The 19,811-nt window shown below is 34.4% G+C and overlaps 1 protein-coding gene across 1 annotated transcript in view; it reads left to right on the top strand.

The window, feature by feature from the left end:
- CSMD1 (CUB and Sushi multiple domains 1) overlaps positions 1-19,811 on the top strand; it is a 2,598,423-nt gene that overhangs the window by 1,998,702 nt on the left and 579,910 nt on the right. Inside the window, exons 18-20 of the mRNA XM_072634370.1 lie at positions 3,914-4,102; positions 13,493-13,609; positions 16,653-16,868. Of these exons, the coding sequence (XP_072490471.1) occupies positions 3,914-4,102; positions 13,493-13,609; positions 16,653-16,868 (522 nt within the window). The remainder of the gene's footprint in view (positions 1-3,913; positions 4,103-13,492; positions 13,610-16,652; positions 16,869-19,811) is intronic.

The following is a 19,811-nucleotide window of genomic DNA, read 5'->3' as shown; positions in this document are numbered from 1 at the left end:
AAGAAGATCTGAATTTAAATATTGCCTCACAGGCTTGGGAATTATATAACCTGAGACAAATCATTTCATCTCCTTTGGCCTCAGTTTCCTCATCTGTCAACTGTAAATAATACTAACATCTACCTCATAGGGTTGCCAGGATTTAATGAAATAATGTGTGTAAAGTGCTTTGCAGAGATTCAAATGCTATATAAATGCTAGCTACAACTCATAATATTGTTATTATGTTTGTCTCCTGCTCAAAAATTTCAGTGATTCTCACAGGATAATGACAGTCATGCCCAGTGTAGCTCCCATCAACTTTTCTCTAACGTCACTTTATTTTATATTCTAGCTATTTCCTGTACTTGACACTCCATCTTTTACCACCATTCATGTGTATATGACATCTCTCATTTTGGCATATTTTAGATGCTTTGTCCATATTATAACATGAATATATCCAAACCTTAGGAGGAGCATTTTGTGTGCCTAGTAAAAATTGCAACAGAATGTAAGCAGCTTGAAGGAAAGAACTGTTTTGTATTGTCTTTATTTCTCCTGCTGCTGCATGAATGAATTATGAATATTTACTTATTTTATAAATATCTTAATTTTTTTCAAATTCCTTTTTTCTTTCACCTGTCTTCTTTCTGAGATACTTTCCAGTAAAGGGAAAGAGAAAGAACAAGATAAAGAAAAAAAGTTTCGTAATGAAAATAGAATAAAAACCTAGATTGAAAAAACTTTATAATTTAACATTCACTAACATGAATAATTAATTTAGTCACTAGTTCAGAGTTGTATGGAACAAGTGGAAAATGTCTAGTGTGCATATTTTGTGAATGCTGGTTTTAGAGAATCAAAAGTAACATTGTTTGCAAAAAATTGTTCCACTACTATACCCAAAGGGCTACAAAAATGTACATACCATTTGACCCAGCAATATCGCTTCTGGGTTTCTATCCCAAAGCGATCATAGAGATGGGAAAGGGTCCCACATGTATAAAAATATTTATAACAGATCTCTTTGTGGTAGCTAAAAACTGAAAATGGGGGATGACTGAACAAGTTGTGGTATATGAACGTAATGGAATACTATTGTGCTATGAGGAACAATGAATAGGAAGACTTCAGAAAAACCTGGAAAGACTTATATGAACTGATGCTAAATGAAAGGAGCAGGAGCAGGAGGACTTTGTACATAGCAACAACTACAGCATACAAGGAATTTTTCTGGTAGACTTGGTACTTCATTGAAATGCATGGACTTAAAAAATTTCCAGTAGACTCTTGAGGCAAAATGCCTTCCACATCCAAAGAACGAACTATGAAATTGCATCACAGGGAGAAACAGACCATTTTCTTTTGTATTTTGTTTTGTTTTATGATTTCTCCCATTCATTTTAATTTTCCTATGCAACATGTATTTAATAGGAATGTATGTGTAGAACCTATATAAGAGTGTACACCATCTCAGGGAGGAAGTAAGGAGGGAGGTGGGAAGGAGAGGGAAGGAGGGGAAAAATCTAAGATATATGGAAGTGATTGTCCAACACTGAAAACAAAATAATTTAATTTTAAAAAATAGTTCCACTAGCACTTAGCATAGTGCCTAGGCATATAGTAGGTAATTGATTAATGTTGATTGATTAAGTAAAACATGGAGAATCAGCATTTATTAAAATAAAAACCACTAGCAAATGACACATAAGGAAGATAGTATGGTGGAAAATACAATTTCTGAATTTGAATGTATTAGAATTTTTCGTGGAAATCTATGAATTAAAAAATACAATTAGCATGTCTGTAAAGAGTAGACAAGTTCATTTCAGCAATACCATGTTCTCAAAACATCACTGAGCTCATTGCCTCCCTGTTTTGACATACCCGAAAGAGTCCAAAATAAATAGTATTCTGCTTTAGTCTCTTAACTTCTAAGTAATTTTCTGTAAAAGCCTTCAGCTGTCTCTTTAACAATCTGTCATATAATTCTATCTAAATTAATTTATATATTCAGTGCCAAATCAATCAAACTACCAAAAATTATTTTATAGGGCTAGGAAAAAATAATATCAAAATGCATCTGGAAGAAGAAAACATCTAGAATAACAAGAGAATTAAAGAAAAGAAATGCTAGGGAAGGTGGTCTAGTCATACCAGATCTTAAATTTTATTATAAAGCAGCATTCATTGAAAGCACTTGGAACTGGCTAAGAAATAGAGGGGTAGATCTGTGGAATAGGTTAGGTACACAAGATGCAGTAGTCAACAACTATAGCATCTGCATTTGATAAACCAGCTTCTGGGATAAGAACTCACTATTTGACAAAAACTCCTGGGAAAACTGGAAAATACTGTGGCAGAAACTAGGCATAGACTAACATCTGCCACTATGTATCACAATAAAGTCCAAATGGCGCACAATTTAGGTATTAAGGCTGATATTATAAACAAGTCAGGGTAACAAGAAATAGTTTCTTTGTCATATTTATGGAGAATGGAGGAATGGAGGACCAAACAAGAGATAGAGAACATTATGAAAGGCAAAATGGATAACTTTGATTAAATTAAATTGAAAAATTTTTGCACAAACAAAGCCAATATAACCAAGATTAGGAGGGAAGCAGAAAACTGGGAAAGAATTTTTACTACGTCTATGATAAAGGACTCATTTCTAAAATATATAGAAAACTGAGTCAAATTTACAAGAATATAAATAATTCCCCAATTGATAAATGATGAAAGGATATGAACAAGACAGTTTTCGGAGGAAGAAATTAAAGCTATCTAATAATTACATGAAAAATGCTCTAAATCACTATTCATTAGAGAGATGCAAATCAAAACATTTCTGAGGTACTACATCACACATATCAGATTGGGTAACATGACAAAACAGGGAAATGATAAATGTTGGAGAAGAGGTGTGAGAGTTGGGACACTAATTCATCATTGGTGGATCTCTGAGCTGATCCAGCCATTCTGGGGAGCAATTTGGAACTAAGCTCAAAGGGCTTTAAAAATGTTCATACCCTTGGACCTAACAATACTAAGGTTGTATCCCAAAGAAATCATAAAAAGGGGAAAAGGACCCACATGAACAAAAGTATTTATAGCAGTTCTTTCTGTGGTGGCCAAGAAATTGAAATTGAGGGAATGTCCATCGATTGGGGAATGGCTGAACAAGTTATATTACATGAATGTAATGGAATACTATTGTGCTATAAGAAATGATGAACAGGTGATCTTCAGCAATACCTGGGAAGACTTATATGAATTGATGCTGAGTGAAATGAGTAGAACCAGAAGAACATTATACACAGTAACAGCCACAGTGTGTGAGGACTGTTTTTGATAGACTTAGTCCTTCACAGAAATGCAAGGGCCTGAAACATTTCCAAGGGACTCATGAAGCAAAATGCTATCCACACCCAGAGAAAGCACTATGGAGTTGGAACTTAGAATGGAACAGACTATTTTCTCTTTTGTTATATTTTGTTTTGTTTTTTCATGGTTTCTCCCATTCATTTTTATGCAACATGAGTAATGTGAAAATGTGTTTAATAATAATGTATGGAGAGCCCATATAAGATTGCATGCCATCTTGGGGAGGAAGGGAGAGAAAAACTGGAAATTAGGGAAGTGATTATTGAAAACTGAAAATAAATTAATAAATTTGGAAAAAAATAATATCATATATTTCACAGTGATGTACCTTGCTGAGATATTGCAAGGGTTAATGAAGTAAATCCAATAAGACTGTTGAGTTATTTGCAAAAGATTTTATTTAAACAGATTTTAACCATTTTTCTAGAGTTTTGAGAGGGCTTAGACATATTTTCTGTGGGTCAAAGCATTTTATGCTTCCTACTGGAAAATTAGTATTTCTTCTCCACTGTATCTTTTATTAATTTTTGTTTGTTTGTTTTAGGTGTAACACTAGAGTCAGATTCCTGCCTTGATCCAGGGATCCCTGTGAATGGTCATCGCCATGGTAATAATTTTGGTATCAGGTCTACAGTGACTTTCAGTTGTGATCCAGGATATACATTAAGTGATGAGGAGCCACTAGTATGTGAAAGGAACCATCAATGGAATCATGCATTGCCAAGCTGTGATGGTAAGTAAAGCCTGATCAAACCAAACAAAATAAGACAAAACAACTGAAGGTGCAGAGAGAGACAATAATTTAACCAATAAAAGTTTCTGAAAGAGTAGGAAAAGGGAGTAAGACAAGGAGTGGAGCTGTGATTTCATTGGTATAAAAAAACTCATTTGAGGGACTCCCCCAACTAATGAGTTACATGGCTTATCCAGAGTCATATAGCCAGAATGTTTCAGAGGCAGAATTTCAGTCCAACTGGTCATCGCTTTATGTCCAGTTCTCAATCCACTCTGCCATGGAATATCTGGAAGCGTTCAACTATTTAGCATCTAAACAAAAAATCTTACTTTACATATTAACCTGCCTTGTGTTTTTCCCTTAATAACTATTCACATGAAGAAATAAATGGTACTTTTAAAACTGAGATTTCCTATGGCAAAATTTTTCTCCAGTAAGCATAAGAATACTAGGAAAGAATAAAGGCACAATGAATTTTGAGTTGGAAGACTTGGTTTGGAATCCTTAGATGCCTTACCTGCATAACACTGGGCAAGTGATTTCCTTTCTTTGAGTGTCAGTTTCTTCATTTGACAAATGAGAGAATTAGGCCAAATGATTGCAAAGATCTTTTAGCTCTATTAATACTCAATGTAAAAAATAATATTTGAGCATGCCTCAATTTATAACATTTAGCTGATAGTGATTCACATAGAAAGTTCCCAGTCAGTCCCATCCGTGTTATTCTTTCCAAAACCTAGATCATTTAGCCCACAAACTTTCTGACATGTTTTAGCTTATGTAGTCCTGTTCCATCTACTCCAAGTTCAGTATGACCTTGCTTAGCTTGCACAGGTCTGTTTCCAATATTCCTCTAATTTCCAGTCTCTCTTGTAGGGTAAGGGATTTCTTTACCTATTTTTTCATAATGCCCTAGAGTTTGTCTTCCTCCCTGACACACACTTTTAAGTAAATAAAGACAAATTAAAGGTTATGTGAATTTTTTCTGTATTATTCTCCTTTATCTATATATACTTTTTAACGCATGGTTACATCAGGTATAGTAAATTAAGCATAGTATTCACATTTAAAAGTTGGGTATTATGTAATTGGGCCTCTGAGTGCTTGATGAACATAGAAAACAGATGGAGAATTATGAACAGATGTTATCTATTCTCAAAATTTTTTCACTGAGCAGCCTTTCCCTCTCTTAGCATTATCATCATTTGGATCCAAATATCCTCCAAATAAGACTTTGGTTGGGTGATAGTGGATGAAATAATTAGTACCTAAAAGGAGAGACAGAAAGAGAAAGAATGAAGAGAGGAAGAAAATAAGCATATATTAAGTGCTTATAGTGTCTAGCAGTGTGTTAGAAACGATAGCCATTATTTTCAAAGAGACAGGAGATAAAAGTAACTGAGTCAAAAACAGAGACAGAGAGCTTGTTTAAAATAAATCTTAGTTGTTTGCCTGCTAAATGTCAAATGGGTACACTGTTCTGTACTAAGCAATGACCCTGTGAATGTAATATGAGGTATTATAATATAATACCCAGTTCTTAGATTGGATCTTTGATTTTGTTGGTCTTGAGAACTTTAAGCTGAGGAAAAACCTTTTACCAAAGCAGTTTGCAATTTAAGTCTTACTTACCTACATCACCAAAAAATAAAATGACTTCCTTGCCCAATGACTCACAGTCAGTGAGTGTGTATGTTAGAGGTAGATCTTGAATCCAGGTCTTCTTGGCTTTGAAAATAGCTTTTTATCAATATGTCTTGCTGTATTATCTAATATGATGATAATATTTTGATTCCTCAGAGTTAAGGATATTTGCATCACCTAAAACTTTAATGTAATGTATATTTGGTATTTGAGTTGTCTATCTCTTCATAAATAGCCAAGGCTTGTGCTTGATAAAAGTAAGATTTTAAGACTATATTTCTCTTTGCGTAAAGAGAAAAACAAATCACAATCACCATCTGGATAATAAAAACATAATTAACAAGTAGTCACTGGTGCTACAAGTCATTTTATATCTCTGGACCACAGATTTCCCATGTGTAAAGTAAGGGGAGTAGATCAGATGAACTGTAAGGTCACTTGTAGCTCTACATCTATATTGCCACATACTATTTGCAAGGATTCAAATTTTCAAAAGCCAAGCAATTGGCCTTAATTATACATATGGATAGTGTTTATTAAAACTATATGTAGTAGAAATATAACTTCTTGTTTACAAAACCATAGAAATGTAAATAAGAAGAATCTGGGTAATAAAAAAAAATTATCCATTGGTATTAACCACTGAAAGACTTTGTCACCATAAAGGGCTATGAATTCTTTCCTAAGGTTGCATTCATTAATTTTACCAAGCTTTATATTCTTCACTGACAATGTAAGAACTGAAGGAGCAAAGTTGGAGAAGTCTTTGAATGATAAGTATTTTCACTCCATTGATCAATGAAAGTTCCATTTGGATTTCTATTTTCTTCCTCACTTTGGTCATCCATTGTCTGTCCTCTGTCAACAACCTGCCCTTTTTCTTATCATATAAAACCTTGATATCTTTCCTTCAGCTTACTGTGCACATCTAATGCATGGTTCATAAAATACTATTATTATTATATTATCACACAATATCTTTCTCTTGAACTCTGAGAAATTCAAATTTGTTTGAGATTGTCTTTTCCTTTCATTTGTAGCCACATTATATCACTAGAAAAAAAGTCATATGATGATGAAAATTCCCCAAACTAAGAGAAGTTGAAGAATATATGAAAAGATAAAATATGTGCATAATACCATAACTCTAAAGATAACATAATATAAACTGTGAAGAAATATGGAATTAATTTTAAGGGGCATAGAGATTGATTTCTCAGTTTCTCTAGAATGAGCTAAAACTTGAAATTAAAAATAAAATAAAATAATCCCTAAGATTGTGCCTGGAAAAGACCCAGTCATATAAATGACAAAGAATATAGATTGTCATCAATTCAATTGTGCAAAGATTATTTGAGGTATTCATTTCGTATTTTTTCTTCATTATACTTTAACCCAAGACTAACTCTCAAAACTTTGCAATTAATGAGCTTGTTTACATGACATGTTTTCTCGTAACATTGGCCACCTAAGGAATAATTCTAGTCGTCTTTGTTATTTTGAAGTTTACATGGAGTATTTCTTACCCCTGAAATAACCAAACATGGAAACAGTCTATTAATAGCTGAGGAAATAACAAGTCTTCCTCTCAGACAGGAATATATTATAAAGATCGCTACTTTGAGACATTCAGTTCTCTCCCCCTTTTCACCTTTTCATTGGGAATGTGCAGACAAAACACCTGCTGAAGCACAGAATCACAGTTATTTTGATCTTAGACTTTTCCTGAAGAGTTGTGAAGAAGGAAAGTTCAAGTTATTCTGGTGATGTAGAGGAGGTGCTAAGGAAAAAATAAACACTATTTCCCTCAACTTGGGAAGCATCTGAGAGTCATCACATTATCTTACAATTTGATATATATTTTTTAAATGTCCTGAAAAAGGAAATGATATAACACTATCCTAAATCTCTGATTTGGAATAAATCCCCTTAATCTGTATGTCTCTCATATATTATGCCTTTGTGGTCCTATCAGGCAAGGCTGACTACTAAACATGCTACTTCAGCCCCATATGTGTTTTTCTTTCCACATGATGCTATGAAAATTCTTTTGCATTTTGAGTCAGAGGTCTTGAGTTCAAATCTTAACTGTGCCACTATTTCCTCTGTGACTTTAGTCAAATAAATTAATGTGTCTTGGCAGTAACTTTTCCAGCTACAAAATGAGAAATTTGGACTGGGCAGCCTAAAAAGTCTTCTCTAACTCCAAATCTATGATCTATGAATTCTTATTGACCTTAGAATTAGGGTCTTCATGATTAAGAATGAATTATTTATCATTTCATGTATGATATATTACTATTATCTCTTTAGATAGATTCTTATAGGTAAATAGGACATTTTGTTTCTTTAAATGTGATGACAGCCATCATATCCCTAGATACATATTGACTGACCTACTAACGTTAACTTCTAAGAATTTATCAAAAAGTTGACTGCAAACAAATGATTTGTTAATGGCCAACTAAGACTTCCTTATATACTTGACATCCAAATTAAAAGGCTGCACATTGTAACAGTACTAGATTTGACATCAGAAAGATCTGGTTTCAAGTTTGGCCTCTGACACTTATTAAATGTGTGACACTAAGCAAGTTCTTTAATTTTCTGGACTTGGGTTTCCTCATTACTAAAAATCGAATAGTGCCTACTTTATGGAATGATTATAAGACAAAAAAATGAGATTGTAAAGATTAAAAATATGTGTAAATTTGTCCATATGTAAGAAAAAATCTTCTTAGCTACTAGAGCTTTCATAAATTAAAATAGTTTGCTAAGTATGGTCATAAATGCTCTTTTATTTAAGATAAATATAAAGGTTGAATGGCAGAGAGGAGTTTTTCAGTCAAAACACCTATAGGTTCTCCTAGATGTCTTCTCTGGTGTTTTCTAGCTCTTAAATTGCATGAGGATGAACAACCATTGACAGGAATCTTCGAAAGAAGGTATCTGCTCATATATAAGTTGAAATGGATTATATGATTAGCAACCTAGAGCCAGAAGGAATAAACCTTAGATGTCATTTAATTTGGAGGTGTCAAATTCATTTCATTCTGACCACATGTGGCCATGTACCTCCTGTGTGAGACTTGAACCAAACAGTTAATTTATAATTTTCTAAGACAATATATGGTATGGCCTGTAGGTATCTCTGTTTGAGGTTGACATTCCTAATCCAATCCATCCCTAAAAAGTCTAAAATGACTGGTTGATATTTTAAAAAGATAACAAGTGACATAACATGGATATTAACCCAAGTCCACTGACTACAGATCCAGTACTCTTTCTACTATAGCAGAGACATCCCATGACCTCTGAGATTTCTATAATTCTTAATATTTTGATGCATGGGTGAGGAAAATATAACCTCTGTCTCCTTAGAGAATGATAATCTAGAAGGAGGGATAATGACTACCTTTCCTTTCCTTTCCTTCCTTTGTTTGTCCTTCGTTGCTGAAGAAGACCATGCCATCAAAGAAATAATGACATGACTTGCATTTGACTTTGAATAGAAGGATTTAACTGATCCATACCTTGGATATGTGGATAATAAGAGCTTCTGTTATCCATCATTGGGCTGCATATACTTTCTCCTCCCTATTACCAATCTATCAAATACCTTGAGGGCCTCAGTTTAAGCAGGACTTGAACTCAGTCTAAGCAGGACTTTCTGTCAGTGGTCAACATTTATTTTAATCAGAACGATTGACAGTTTGAACCTCACAATGTTACGACATAGTGGATAACATAGCTTTACTTTTTATGTTTGTGTAAATAATAATCTGATATGCATTAGTAAATAAGCACTAATTGCATAGAACTCTTTTTGTATACAAAATTTTGATGGCAGGATGACTGAGGAGTTAATAAAATTACCATATTTACCTTAAGGTAAGCTGCTTTCAGATATAGAAAAGCCTGACCTTCCATACACACACACCCTCCAGTGAGATCTCTTTGAAGACTGGGGGAGGGAGCCCCACTTATAATTATTGTGAACATTAACACGAATTATAGGACACATTAAGATGTTATACAGCAATTACTTAGTGCATCCAAGATAAAATACCAAGTCCTCAGCCAGAATTTAAAGCCCTGCCCAATGTAGCTCTCAATCACCTTTGCACTCATATTTCAGGTTATTGTCTGTTAACACTGTTTTCAGTTTATTTGATATGGCTTGTGAATTGTTTCCCATTTAAAATCATCTATCTTTTGCTTCTGTACCACTGATTTAATGGTCCTTCCTGTTTGGGACATATTTCCTCCTTATCTCTTTTGTGGAGTCAAATAAGAAATACATGTAAAGTACTTTGCAAACCTTAAAACTATGTAAAATGTGAGCTTTTTTTACTGTTATCATTATTACCAGAAACTCTAACTTCCTGCAGGCGCTATCTTCCTGACCACTCCAAGTATTGGCACCATTCTTGAAAGTACCTTCCATTTACTTTTACCCGTGTACCTTTTAAATTCCTGCAATAGAATGTAGATGCCTCAAAGGTAGAGAGGATTTCTTTTTTTTTTTCCTCTGTATCCCCAGCAATAAGCAGAGTAGGTGTTTTGTACATAGTAAGTCCTAAAGAAAGTCTTATTGAATTGAATGAATGCTGGATTTGGAAAGCCAGAGTCCATTATCATATATTCCTTAGCCTCTTTTTCTTTGTCACTTTCTGAGATCTCATTCATGTAAATCTATAAGCTACTTTCCCCAATAGACCTTCTGTTACCCATTGAATCCGTTCTGTCTCATTAGGAAATCTTCAAATGAGGGAAAGTTCATAATAAATCTGCTATTAATATGATTGGGGATTTTGCATGAGTTCATAATCTACAATAAGAGGCAGCTTGGTGTCTCAGTAGATAGTGTGTTGGGCCTGGAATGGAGAAGATTCATCTTCCTGAGCTGAAATCTAGACTTAGACACATATTAGTTTTATGACCCTGGGCAAGTCATTTAACCATGTTTGCCTTAGTTTCTTTATCTGTAAAATGAGCTGGCAAAGAAAATGGTAAACCAATCTAGTATCTTTGCCAAGAAAACCCAAAGTAGGTTAAGAAGAATCAGACATGACTGAAGAGCAGCAAAAGGTGTCTCAGTGGATGGAGCACTGGGCCTGGAGTCAGGAAGATGTCAGTTCAAATCTGACCTCACTTACTGAATCTGTGACCCTAGACCAGTCACTTAATCTCTTTTTGCCTTAAGCTATTGGAGAAGGAACTGACAAACCACTATAATATCTTTGCCAAAAAAAACCCATGGACAGTCACAAAAAGTCAGACACAACTGAATGACTGAAGAAGAGGAATCTAAAATCAGTTAGCCATTATGCAGTATATGCTGCTATGGCTTCACTGCTTTGTCTCTCACATAGCCCCTTGATGTCAAGTGTATAACTGCTGTGCTTTAAGTGTAACAAAAGATACATCAGCAAGATAGGACTGTCTTGAAAAATGCATTGCTTTCTATAATGAAGCAGAGCTATAAGAATTTCTTCTATATTTCAATTGAGAATACACAAATGACCTGTGATTTCTTCATAGTAGGGAATTTCACTAATACATGTTTAAATCCAGCCATGTTCTAGTTGCCTGGAGGCATAGAGAGAAAGTGATTTGCCCAGCATCCACAGTTAGTAAATGTCAGAGGTAGAGATTCAGTCCACATCTTCCTTATTAAAAACACAGAATTCTACCCACTGGGCCATGGTGTCCCTCATAATTTTTGTACAGTTTTGAGAGAAAAATAATACCAAGATTGCATTAAGAGGCAATAAATAAATAAGCAAACAAATAAATAGACAAGTCTACTAACCATATGCCATTGCCATCTTTAATGATTAATGATTAGGTTGGCCTATAGACAATTCAAATATTGGGAAATCAGAATGACAACGTGTAGAATTTCCTCTAGTTTTATGTGGGACAGAAGGGAAAGAAACCTTTGCAAGTGTGTTTTATTCTCAAATATACTTTTTTCAACTGCCTGAATATCAAAATCTTCTCCAAATTGGCTCTGTTCTTAGTATACTGGGAAAAATTTCCAGATGCCCTTGGTTCCCCTCCTGTCTTTCTCTAGCCTATGTGCTTTGCTCCCCCATGCCAGAGGCTTCTTCTGAAGGGGATCTGGGTCAGTGAGAGGAGGCGAATGTTAGGAATAGAAAAGAGAAGTTATAGCCTTAAGGATAACAATCACAAAATGTAACTGTTACTTGAAAAGTTTCCTAGAATAGACTAGTCTATGTAGGAAGAACTAAATTAAATTCAAATTACATAAAAATATATATATGTGGCCTTCCTAACTGGAATGTCCCTAGGAAATGTCCTTATAGAAACCAATTTGACTATATAGAATATTGAACAGAAGTGAAAGTATTAGGCTTTTCATTCCTGCCTAACAAACTACATCCCTACTGCCTAATTCCAAATTTAAGTAAATAAATAAACACACAAAAACAATCCTCTCTTTCCATCAATTATATTATTTAACTTTGTGCATTTGTAACCAACAAAAAAAGGTAGGTGCCTGTCCCAGTGTTTTCTTGTCTGAGTTTATATGCTTGGATATAAAATACACTTAAAGACAATTTTGCCTATAACGTGAAATGAAGTTAATTCTTCTCCATCAATTGGAATGGACATCATACTACTTCCTGAACAGTCTGCACTGCCATGTGGAAAGACCACACTAAACGACTGTAACAATTTTTAAGTGCAGTTTTTTCCATGTGTGTTTTGTGTATGTATCTGTATAATATGTATGTGTGTTTAATAGAATACCCAATGACTTGGAAATTAGTGTACCAGGTGTGGGGTAGACATAGCATAAATTTAAGATGTGCTTTGAATAGCCCAAATAAAAGTTCTTGTTTAATTATTATGATACATTATTTAGTAAAGATTCCAAACACATGCCAACATGGTATGCTTCTTAAATGTTAGGAAGAAAGGAGGGATGGATGGAAGGAAGGAGGGAAAGAAGGAAAGAAGGAAGGAAGGAAGGAAGGAAGGAAGGAAGGAAGGAAGGAAGGAAGGAAGGAAGGAAGGAAGGAAGGAAGGAAGGAAGGAAGGGGAGGGAAGGAAAGAAGGAGGGAAATTTTTCAAATGATGGGTCTAACATTAAATGATTTGATTTAAAAGAGAGAAATATACAAAACAGAGGGATGTCCTATTTTTGTGTGGTTTGGGAGTCTGGAAAATTTCATCTCTACAATAAGAAAATTGCAAATTATTTGCTTTACATACATTTATTAGCATCTTAAAATTGCAATACTTGAGAAATATTTCCAATTGTAAGAGAATTTGTCTCTCACAGTTGTATTCCTCTCCTTTGTCTTCTAAAATTAGCCTTTTATCAGCCCATATTCCACATGAAATATTTTATTATAGGTCACTCTTCTCTTGCTGAGGGGGTTACCACAGAAACCAGCTTCTCTAGAAATTACAGTCTGACCAGTTTAATTTGCATAGACATGTATGAATTTTAATTTGGACTCATGTTTATAGCTTTTTCTCTCTTTGTGTCCAGTGTCTTGTTTAACCATTCAGAATATTCCTGAATGAGTTGGTCTGTTGTAAAAAGCCAACATCAATAAAGTTGATAAATCCCTCTTTTGGCTCTAATGTAACATTGGATCACTATTTTTAACATTTTGACACGCTGGAAAACGTTCTTAAAGCCCTATATACTGTAACTAGCTACAAAGCTCCAACTGACTGACATTTTTACTTTCTTTCATCTAGCTCTATGTGGAGGCTACATTCATGGGAAGAGTGGAACTATACTTTCACCAGGGTTTCCTGATTTCTATCCAAACTCTCTAAATTGTACTTGGACTATTGAAGTGTCTCATGGAAAGGGTAAGAATGAAATAATGTCTTGCAAATATATTAACAAAGCCATACATAAAATGAAAATATGCTGTGGGCAAAATGAAATAAAAGCATTTGTTAATCTGCAAAATAAGGAGACATTTCATTTAATTTCCCCTAATAAATATATTTCACTCACTGCTAATAGCTTTGCTTTGCTGTTTAAGCTTTATTTGCCTGAGCTTAGACAGACACAGACAGACAGACAGACAGACAGACAGACAAACAGACAGACAGACAGACAGACACAGACAGACAGACAGACAGACAGACAGACAGACAGACAGACAGATAGATAGATAGATAGATAGATAGGAGAGACAGAGAGAGATTCCTTCAATGATCACTGCCTGAAGGAAAGAATGGATATATTATCTTGTTCTGAAGTTCTCAGTTAGCTGAGATTCATGCAAATTGATGAGAGATTGAAGAAAAGAAATCTGCCTCACTAAAATGGAAAGGAAAATAGAAACAGGGCAGAAAAAAATAGATACAATGGTTAACTAAAGAATAATTCAATATCTACATTCAACAGAGCTAAATGATATCTAGGTAGATCTAGCACATTTCTTTTCATTCAAGATTTCATAAGTATTTGAGGTGAATTGAAATAAACTGAGAAGTGTCAGCTAAAAATCTTGCCGTGACACAGCAGTCCAAGATCTGTTGTCCCTTCTGAGAGAAGGTCATAAAGGAATAGCCTTAAAAATTCTTTTGATTTTGCTCAGAAATTTTAATAGTTATCAAAGACTCCTCAGTGTTATATCATGCTATAGTGGGTCCATATTGAAGGGTGACTGTACCCTCAAGGAGAATGAAAATTATGCAGAAATATTGAGATAAATACATAAAGATTTTTTTTAAAACTCCAGATTTTTAATTGCAATACTCTAATTGCTTCACATTTTTGTTTAGTTTTAAAAAAAACCCTGTTATTACATAATATGCATACATAGGAAATATTCATATATAATTCTTACTTCATTATAGAAAAACACAGATATTTTTCATATATAACAACTGAAATCAGACTTTTTAAAACGCTCATGCTTTCAGTGATATGAATTTAGGGCCCCAAGGACAAGTTTTCAAAAGGGCATTCTTAGATTTTCTTGAGTAGAAATCAAAAAGGACACCTGTGTCCTCCTTTGGTTTTTATCTCTCCTCTGTTCCTCCTGGGAATTTAAATGCTCTCACACAGAGAAATATTCAAAATTATGTTAGTTTGTTGGTCTGTCTAAGGCCAAGTGACTTATGATTTTAGCTTCTTGAAAAATGAACTTTTCCGAGGACCCAGTGATATATTCCATTTTTGAACATCCTTCCACAATTCTTGACTCCCATAGATAAGCTTGACTTTTGAAATGTGCACATTTTTCTCACAATCACTACAATAAATATAGTATTGCCTTTTCCCTGATTCCTGAACTTTCCAGTTTACTTTTACATACTAATGTGATATTTCACTTCTGAATCCCTGAATTTACTCTCACAGCCAAAGGAATTATTCATTAGAACATGATTCTTTCAGATTAGAAAAATAATACCAACATTATTGTTGAACCTATCCAGATGAAGTGGGAGAGGAGGGCATTTGACCAAGATTGATGGCAGTGTTATTTTTTTCACTGTAAAAAGGAGGGACTGTGAAAGTTTTGTTTACCCTATGAGCAGAAACAGTGCTACGCACATCACTGGCATAGATATTGATCATGACTTGCAAGAAAGAGATTGAGAAGGGAAGAGGATGGGATGAGAGGAGAGGCAGAATTTTTTTTGTATTTATATTTTGTTTTTGTGTCTATCTGTCAATGTCGTACAGAATGCCTTCCTTTTAGTAAGTGTTTAATAAATGTTTGATTGGTTTGGTTATATTGGGAATAGGAGTATTCTCAGGATAGTAACACAATATGCTAAATTTTTCTTTCAAATTTCCTATATTATGCTAATGAATCAGCTAATGAGAAGCCAATTTAATTTCCCATTGCTACAGCCTGACAGCTTTGGTTCTGAGGGCTTAAAAAGGGAGTGGAAATTGTCTGTTGTTTCTTAACATGCTTTAAAGGGTTCTCAAGTGCATTTCTACATGCTTATGAAAACTTCCAAGTTCATGTTTATTCAATCTACCCGTTAAAATTTTCCCACGCAATCAAACATGCCTTCCTCTTCTTAGCCTAAGGGTGATGAACTACAGATGTGGAATGAGCCTTACATTTTTAGATATGGCGAATAGGCTGATTTATTTTTACTTGTTTATTTGTTACAAGGGACTGGTTTTGTTTGAGGTAGACAGAAAAAGAGTCTGTATTGGTGGCAGTGGCATTTTGAATAAAGAAAAAAGTCAAGAAAACATTTAGGAAGAATAAATAAGTTAATAAACAGAATTTAAAAACAATCACTGAGCAATTATGTGGCACCGTGGATAAGGTGTTGGGCCTGGAGTCAGGAAGACTCTTCTTCCCTAGTTCAAATCTGGCCTCTGATACATAGTAGCTGGGTGACCCTGGACAAGTCACTTAACCCCATTTGCCCCACTTCCCTCATCTATAAAATGAGCAGCAGGAAGAAATGGTAAACCACTCCAGTTATCTTTGCCAAGAAAACCCCAAGTGGGGTCACAAAGAGTCAGACATGACTGAAATGACTAAACAAAAATAATTCTAATCACAATTTTCCCAGCTAGATTTACACCCCTATTTTTTTTTTTCTTGGAAAGGCAAATTACTATGATGTTCATTCTGCAGGCTAGATATAAGCAAGCAGGAACTCAGTTTAATAAACATTTATTAATTACCTAGTATGTGCTAAACACTTTACTAGGCTCTAGAGAAACAGAAACAAAAATGACATTCCCTCCTCTCAAGGAGCCTTCATTCTACTGGATACAAACAACACACATGTAGTTAAGTGTATGTGTGTGTGTGTGTGTGTGTGCCTGTGTGAACATGAAAAGCACCATGCTACAATGAAGTGAAAGAAATGCCATATATTTGTTCCTTGACTTTCCCATTTTTTCCTTTGGTCTATAAAGGTGTTCAAATGATTTTTCACACTTTTCACCTGGAAAGCTCTCATGATTACCTGCTGATTACAGAAGATGGAAGTTTCACAGAGCCTGTTGCCAGGCTTACTGGTTCTGTGCTACCCCACACAATTAAAGCTGGTCTCTTTGGAAACTTCACTGCACAGCTTCGGTTTATATCAGATTTCTCCATTTCTTATGAAGGCTTCAACATCACATTTTCAGGTAAGGTGAACTGTTCTATCAACCTTTGGCCCTGAGATCTCGTGGTTGTCATCTCTGGGGAAAATTGAAATTGAAAAGACAAAGATCAAGGTGTGATAAGCATAGGTATAGGACAGTGGGAGCTATTATTAGAAATAGACATTGGGTTTGGAGTAAGAGGATTGAATTTACTCTGTTTCTGTTGTGTGTGAGGCATCATAGGCTAGGTACCAAGAGATAAATCAAGCAGTCAACCAGTCAATATTTATTAAGCTCCTACAATGTACCAGGCACTGTGCCAAGGGCTAGGAATACAAAAAGAGACAGTCCTTGCCTTCAAGGAGCTTATAATCTAGTGGGAGAGACAACATGAACACACATACACACACACACACACACACACATATGCACAAAGCAAGCTATATACAGGTTAAATAGGAATAATTAAAAAAGGGGAAACACTGGAATTAAGAGAGATTAGCAAAGACTTCCTATAGAAAGTTTGATTTTGTTGATACTTAAAGGAAGTAAGGGCGGTCAGTAGTTGGGACTAAGGAGGAAGAATGTTCCAAGTATGGAGGACAGACAGGGAAAATGACTGGAGATGAGAAATGGAGTATCTTTTTTGTGGAATAGCCAGGAGACCAGTGTCACTAGAAGAAAGTTCACTTCAAGTAAAAGAAAATTGGAAAGGTTTTAGAGGGCTAAGTTATGACGTATATAAGTAAAAACAAAGAAAAATCTAAGTAATTTTAAGAGTAAGATAATAATTGAACTGCTTAGTTATATAAAACAATTATATAAGACAGTTATATAAAACAATTCTTAACCATTAGAACAGCCCCATCAATGAAGTGGATTTGAAATAGTGAGAACTCTGTCACTGAAGTGTTCAATGAGAGCCTGTATGGTGATCTCTCTGAAATGTTAATGTATCTATCAATAAAAATTCATAAAACATTAACACTATAAAAAGTACCATGCAAGGTGCTAGGGATATAAAAACGAACATGAAACATCTCTTGTCATCACACTGCATAGGAAAAATAGCAATATATTTACATATGCCAAATAAACGGAAGGCGTTTTTTTGGGGGGTGGGGTGGGGAGGAGAGAGTCCAAGAGAAGATGATTATATAGCGTTAAAATCATGATTGCTTGGGACCCAGAACTCAGCACTATACTGTAATATACTTAATTTCCTCATTTATGAAATGAACTGGTTAGTCTGCCAGCTTGGAAGGTTACTTCTAGATCTTATATTCTACATACCATGTGATCATTTAATTTGCAGTCATTGATATATTGCCTTGAAAATGTCTTCTTCAGTTGTCCTTTGTGCATGTTCTTTGGCCTTAACTAGATGAGAACAGGGAACAGGAATCATATCTTCTCATTCTTCCCTTATTTTGTAGATTGGTAAAAGAAAAGATCTTGGAGGGAAAAAAAATACCTTTAGTCTCTAAGGTATAATAATAATGACAAATTAAAAATAGAGGAATTAGTAAATAGCTACCTTATACGTAGTACTTCAAGGTTTGCCAAGTGTATTACAAATGTCAGCTCATTTGACCTTCACAAAAATCATGTGAGATAAGTACTCTTATTATCTCCATGTTACAGATGAGGAACCTGAGGCACATAGAGGTTAAGTGACTTGACCAGTCACACAATGTAGAGTTGATATTTTTTTAGTCCTATTTTCTTAGTTACAATAATTTTTAGATGTGAGTGATATAATTATTTACTAATGGATTGTTGTGGTTTTTTGGTTTTAATTAATCAAATGTTGTAAAAAAAAAAAAGTCCCCTACATTTGAATGAAAAAGAAAAACAAATTCTTCATATGTTTTGGAAAACTTTGTAGTTACATAGATATTCAAAGTAGACTATGAAAAAGCATAGTAAATGGAATTTTAAATGAAAATACAATTACAAAAAAGCCTTTTGAGCAATAATGACCACAGCATTTCCAACAACAGAATTCTAAATGCAAGTAAGCCACAAACAGTAAATCAAAATGTAATGATGGTATAATGAGTGATATTATGCTGTCAGAGTTTTTTTTTTTTTTCCCAAACTGCTTGTTTACTTTTTATCATCTCAAACCAACAAAATGTACTTTGTCAAAATGAATAATTTTAATAATTTGGTCTTACTAAGAGCCAGAACAGCTTTTAGAACATAGAAAGCCAAAGAGATAGATATTAGAGAAAGTTGTAACAGCGTGTGGCACCTGTGTCATTTTTTATAAGGTTGGGTTTGGTAGACTATGCCCCATGAGATTTGAATATGTCTCTGAGACTTAAAGTCTGAAACTTAGAGTAGTTACCACCAGATTGTTGTATTGGCTGAAAGTGAAATAGTGACCCAGAGGTTCCTAATTTATTTAGATGTTTGAGAAATCGGGAAAGAAAACACTCCTGCAATCCTTTTTTGAATTTTGAAGGATTGTCATACAGAAGAGAGCTCAGATTTCTTCTGCTTAGCCATAGAAGGCAGATGGTTAGATTTAGGTTCAACATAAGAAGAAAAAAGAAAAAAAAACTTCTTCAGAATTAGAACTATCAAAATGGAATGGGTTGCCACAAAAGATAATGGGTTTCAGGCAAAAATTGGTTGGATGACCACCTGCAACAGAATACATAGAGATGATTCCTATTCAGATGCAAGTTATACTAAATGACCTCTGTTTGCCTTTAAGGTCTGAAATTCTGTAAAAAAAAAAAAAAAAAAAAAGATTTTCAAGGTGACTTCCTTCTCTAGATTCCATAACCCAATGAATTTGATTCTACTGACTCCATACTAATATTTTTACATTTGAGTTCAAATGAATGAGGCATTCTAGAGATGGCAAATATTTGTCATTTGTTTTGTAATGGAATGTTCTTTTTTATCTTACCTGTTCAATATTTTTTTTTTTAATGGTGTTTTTGTTGCTTTTGTGAGACTCTTTATTATAGC

This window comes from Notamacropus eugenii, chromosome 1 (assembly GCF_028372415.1).
Source record: "Notamacropus eugenii isolate mMacEug1 chromosome 1, mMacEug1.pri_v2, whole genome shotgun sequence".
NCBI lineage: Eukaryota > Metazoa > Chordata > Mammalia > Diprotodontia > Macropodidae > Notamacropus > Notamacropus eugenii.
Note: the sequence above shows the minus strand (reverse complement) of the source record. Positions and strands in the feature narration are given on the sequence as shown.